Genomic DNA, 5,000 nt, shown 5'->3' on the forward strand with positions numbered 1-5,000 from the left:
GTGTTTACATATTGTATAGGTCTAAATAGATAGCTGATTACAAATATTTTCTGATATATGAACACATTGCCACATACAACCCCAAAGTTTCCTTATTTCAAGTGAAGAAAAGCACCAAAACATAATGATGGGAGTGAGGATGATGTTGTGTTGGTGTTGTAGTAGTAGTAGTAGTAGTAGTAGTAGTAGTAGTGTAGTAGGTAGTAGTAGTAGTAGTAGTAGTAGTAGTAGTAGTAGTAGTAGTAGTAGTAGTAGTAGTAGTAGTAGTAGTAGTGTAGTAGTAGTAGTAGTAGTAGTAGTAGTAGTAGTAGTAGTAGTAGTAGTAGTAGTAGTAGTAGTAGTAGTAGTAAAGTATAGTAGTAGTAGTAGTAGTAGTAGTAGTAGTAGTAGTAGTAGTAGTAGTAGTAGTAGTAGTAGTAGTGTAGTAGTTAGTAGTAGTATGTAGTAGTAGTAGTAGTAGTAGTAGTAGTAGTAGTAGTAGTAGTAGTAGTAGTAGTAGTAGTAGTAGTAGTAGTAGTAGTAGTGTAGTAGTAGTAGTAGTAGTAGTAGTAGTAGTAGTAGTAGTAGTAGTAGTAGTAGTAGTAGTAGTAGTAGTAGTAGTAGTAGTAGTAGTAGTAGTAGTTAGTAGTAGTAGTGTAGTAGTAGTAGTAGTAGTAGTAGTAGTAGTAGTAGTAGTAGTAGTAGTAGTAGTGATGATGATGATGATGATGTCATAATGGCTGTTGTAGTAGTAATAGTGGTAGTGATGATGATGTGGTGGTGGTGGTGGTGACTGTGGTTGTAGTAGTGGCAGTGGTTGTAATAGTAGCGATGAAGTGGTGTGGGTGGTTGTAGTAGTAGTGATAATGTAGTGGTAGTGGTTGTAGTAGTAATGACGATGTGGTGGTGGTGGTTGTAGTAGTAGTGATAATGATGTGGTGGTGGTGGTTGAAGTAGTAGTGGCAGTGATGATGTGGTGGTGGTGGTGATTATAGTAGTAGTGGTCGTGTTGAAGATGCGGTGGTGGTGGTTGTAGTATATGTGTGTGCGTGTGTGTGTGTGTTTGTGTGTGTGTTTGAGAGAGAGAGAGAGAGAAAGAGAGAGAGAGAGAGAGAGAGAGAGAGAGAGAGAGAGAGAGAGAGAGAGTGCTAAAAGTGCACCAAGTGATAAGTAGAGCAACACGAACTTTAAAAACCAACGAGGCTAAAGTTTGAGGTCAAAGTATTTGTTATTAGCTATTATTGGCAAGTGCAGCCTTGGAAATGGTGGCTCTCTGAGAGAAAGTCAACTCTCGTTTTGAATGTTTCACTGATAGTTGCTTTTTTAAACTTTAAATATATATAACTTATCGTCAATACTTATGTTGAATTATTATGTTTTCATGTAGAAAAATGATTGTAGTTTATGAAACAACCAAAAACTGAAATTTGATCATTTTGACCATTTCCACTTTAAAACCGGTTTTCTTCGTTTTCCAAATCCCGACTTAAATACCGCTTCGACGCGAAGGGTCACATTTTATCGCCAAGACGCTCCGAACAGTTAAGCACTGTCGGTACCAGTAGCCAAAACACACCACTCACAACATGACATGGTCTTGGCGACAATAATTGTGAGTATCCTAACATGATTCAATAGTCTGATGATGTCACGTCGCCCAGCAACGAGCAGCTTGGTTCTAAACAAAGAAAATCGGTACTTTTTATTCTTCATGCTGGCTAGAACTTTTTCAAATATCTTGTGATCAGAATGTATAAAAGTCAAAACATGATCAGATTTATAATGTTTTTCTCCTTTGGATACACTTTTATGCTCGTCGGAGAAGTATTTTCATAAGGGAGTCCGCCATTTTTCCGATGGTTTAGGACCAGTTACTAAGTTACTACGCGTCATTACAAGGGAAGTGACTGTTGTCACGACTGTTGAAGGCTATTTATTTTACATGCTCAACTGAATATATTATCGAGCACTCTCGTACCTACAAGTACCCACCAATACTCATTAATATATATAATATATATATATATATATATATATATATATATATATATATATATATATATATATATATATATATATATATACATATATATATATATATATATATATATAATATATATATTATATATATATATATGCACCCAATAGATGGATTGAAATTGACGTCACTCAGCTCTTTGTTATTGTTTTTAGGAAGCCATTTTAGTGATTACTTCTCACTTAAGTTATATCAATCAAAATATAAACGGTTAAGGGTTACAAATGATTATTATGTGGTTGTACTTTTATCCGACTGGCTGGTGTTGTGAGTAGTTAACCTAAACGTTTAGAATCAATTGAAACAAGATTTATGTTAATAAATATGCGGCTATGTGGTCTCGTGGTATGACACTCGCTTTCAGACCGGAAGGACCTGAGTTCGAGCCTCGCTCGACACATGGTTGAGCCCTTGGAAAAGGCTCTTTACTCACTTTCTCTCACCGTACTCAGGTGTAAAATGAGTACCTGGCCGTTAACAGCGTTGTCTCTGTCCGAAAAAAAAAACCCTGCAATATCGTTTAACAGGCGTCATATCATGTCCCGTCCTACATGTTACGTGTTGCTGTTGGCCAGGGACTCCTTGTAAAGCGCTTTGAGCACGTTTAGTGGATATTGCTCTATATAAATGCTCTATTTTTTAAAAATGTAAGCAAACCTTGAAAGACAGCTTTCCGCCAGAATGTGAGAATTTGAGCAGCACAGCCAACGAGTAGCTGACTCGAAAGCTGGCGTTCTTGGACGAGTTAAAAGACGAGATGAGATTGGTCTGAGTTGGAATGGTGACGTCATAGGTATTCTCCTCGATAGCAGACGAAGACAACTTCCGGCCGCCGCTGTCGGGCGGTTCAGGGTCCTTGCACATCATACGCGACAAGGTGAAGGTCAAAGGGTCGTAGTTGGGGTCGAGGGTCACGTGTTCTTGGAGGGAGCACGTGATATCCTGTGAATAGAATTTATACATCACACACAAATTATAACAACAAGAAATGAAGTGAGTAAAAAAGTGCCAGAAGACAATAGAGATTAAAGCGCTTTGAGCACGTTTTTTACCCCCCCTGGGGCACCCTATCCTCTACCCACGCCACGCTAACATTTCATTCATACTGCAACCACCATTGAGTACAGACGATACAAGTTATTTTTCATTATATTTTATTTGTTTTCCACGTTTATTTGTGTACTGTTGTGCTGACGAAGGGTCTGTACCCGAAACGTCCATTGTCTGTTTTGTTCCCATACGAAGCCTTTCCATTTTCACTCTTTCGTTAGTATTTTATGAGCACGTTTAGTGGATATTGCTCTATATTAAAGCTCAAGTATTAAAAGTATTTCATATGATAAATTTTAAACAGAAAGACATTTCAATTCTGAAAATAAAACAGCTTCTTGCAGTGTTTATAAAAATAGAGGGAGAAAAATTCCCTTTATTCATTGCATATGGGAAATGTGTCTCTCGGGTCTATTCCAGGAGTACGGTCTTTGCTTCGCACCTCAAAGGAACCGTTCATTCACCCGCCGCTGCGCTGTGTGGCCTTGAGCAAGTCACATTGCCCTAGGTCGATTTGCAAGACTGCACTGCGGCTGACGCCTGGTTTATTCCAGTCTTTCCTTGGAATATATCCTATATATAAATCCAACTGTTCCTTGTGCGGCTATGTCGTCTTGTGGTATGACACTCGCTTTCAGATCGGAAGGTCCTGGGTTCGAGCCTCGAGCTCGGCGCATAGTTGAGTCCTTGGAAAAGGCTCTTTACTCACATTCTCTCACCATATACAGGTGTAAAATGAGTACCTGGCCGTTAGCAGCGTTGTCTTTGTCCCAAAAATTGTAATATAGCCTAACAGGTGTCATGTCCCGTCCTACATGTTAAATGTTGCTGTTGACCAGGGACCCCTTGTAAAGTGCTTTGAGCACATTTAGTGGATATTGTGCTATTTAAAAGCTTAATTTTTTATATTATTTTCTTTTTTTTTTTTTTTTTGGGGGGGGGGGGGGGGTCTAGAGACAAATTTCCCCTATTTGGATGAATAAAGGGATTTTTTTTTAAAATCATATATTTATTTATTTATTTATTTATTTATTTATTTATTTATTTATTTATTCATTCATTCATTTATTCAATTATCCATTTTCTACTCGACCACTAACCTTGACCCTTTGTGACCTCGGAAGTGAAGCTGTCAGCTGCATTCGTATATCATCTCCCGCTAAAAACACCGATCTGTCTAGGTGAACGGAAACGATGGCTGCGTACTGGTGTGCGCATGACAACCACAACTGTTCCTTGTGAACTACCGGGTCTAAGGAGTTCGGGATGCTGTGGATGTCGAAGGATCTCTGCACTTGAAATCGGGTCTGGAATATGAAAGAACATGTATTTTACTTCTAGACGGTTATGTCATAATTTATATCGGGTCTGGAATATGAAAGAACATATACTTTACTTCTAGACAGTTATGTCATAATATATATCGGGTCTGGAATATGAAAGAACATGTATTTTACTTCTAGACGGTTATGTCATAATTTATATATATATATATATGTGTGTGTGTGTGTGTGTGTGTGTGTGTGGTAACAAAGACACACCCTTAGAAAGAATGACTATACTATAACAAAGAAAGTATTGGACTGGAACCCTCAGCACAGAAGATCAAGGAGAAGGCCACGGGGAACTTGGAGAAGAATTAAAGAAGCTGATATACAGAGAAGTGGTAAGACCTGGAATGAGATAAAAAAAAAAAGTTAGCTCAGGATAGAGAAGGATGGAAACTGTTTGTCTGTGGCCTATACCCTAACCCAGGGTGAAAAAGGCAATGATGATGATGAACAAAGAAAAACAAAAAACAAAGAATTAAAATCAAAGGAAGACCTTATGAACTTAGCATCCACAGCTAAAGACCGTGAACAGTGGAAGGAAATGACACAGATGATTAGAGAGGCAGCCGAGGCGTCCCGATCGGATGATTAGGAAGTGAAAG

The 5,000-nt window shown here is 38.3% G+C and overlaps 1 protein-coding gene across 3 annotated transcripts in view; it reads right to left on the reverse strand.

Annotated features, from left to right (window-relative positions):
* The window catches only part of LOC144959459 (uncharacterized), a 52,945-nt gene that overhangs the window by 3,980 nt on the left and 43,965 nt on the right, over positions 1 to 5,000 (reverse strand). For all 3 annotated transcript variants that reach the window (XM_078892054.1, XM_078892056.1, XM_078892055.1), the window contains 2 exons: positions 4,168 to 4,374; positions 2,675 to 2,959 (listed from right to left, as the gene is read on the reverse strand). In XM_078892054.1, the coding sequence (XP_078748180.1) occupies positions 2,675 to 2,959; positions 4,168 to 4,374 (492 nt within the window). The remainder of the gene's footprint in view (positions 1 to 2,674; positions 2,960 to 4,167; positions 4,375 to 5,000) is intronic.

The sequence above is a fragment of the Berghia stephanieae genome, chromosome 14 (assembly GCF_034508935.2).
Source record: "Berghia stephanieae isolate SIO BIC M18660-M18661 chromosome 14, UCSD_Bste_1.3, whole genome shotgun sequence".
Taxonomy (NCBI): Eukaryota; Metazoa; Mollusca; class Gastropoda; order Nudibranchia; family Aeolidiidae; genus Berghia; species Berghia stephanieae.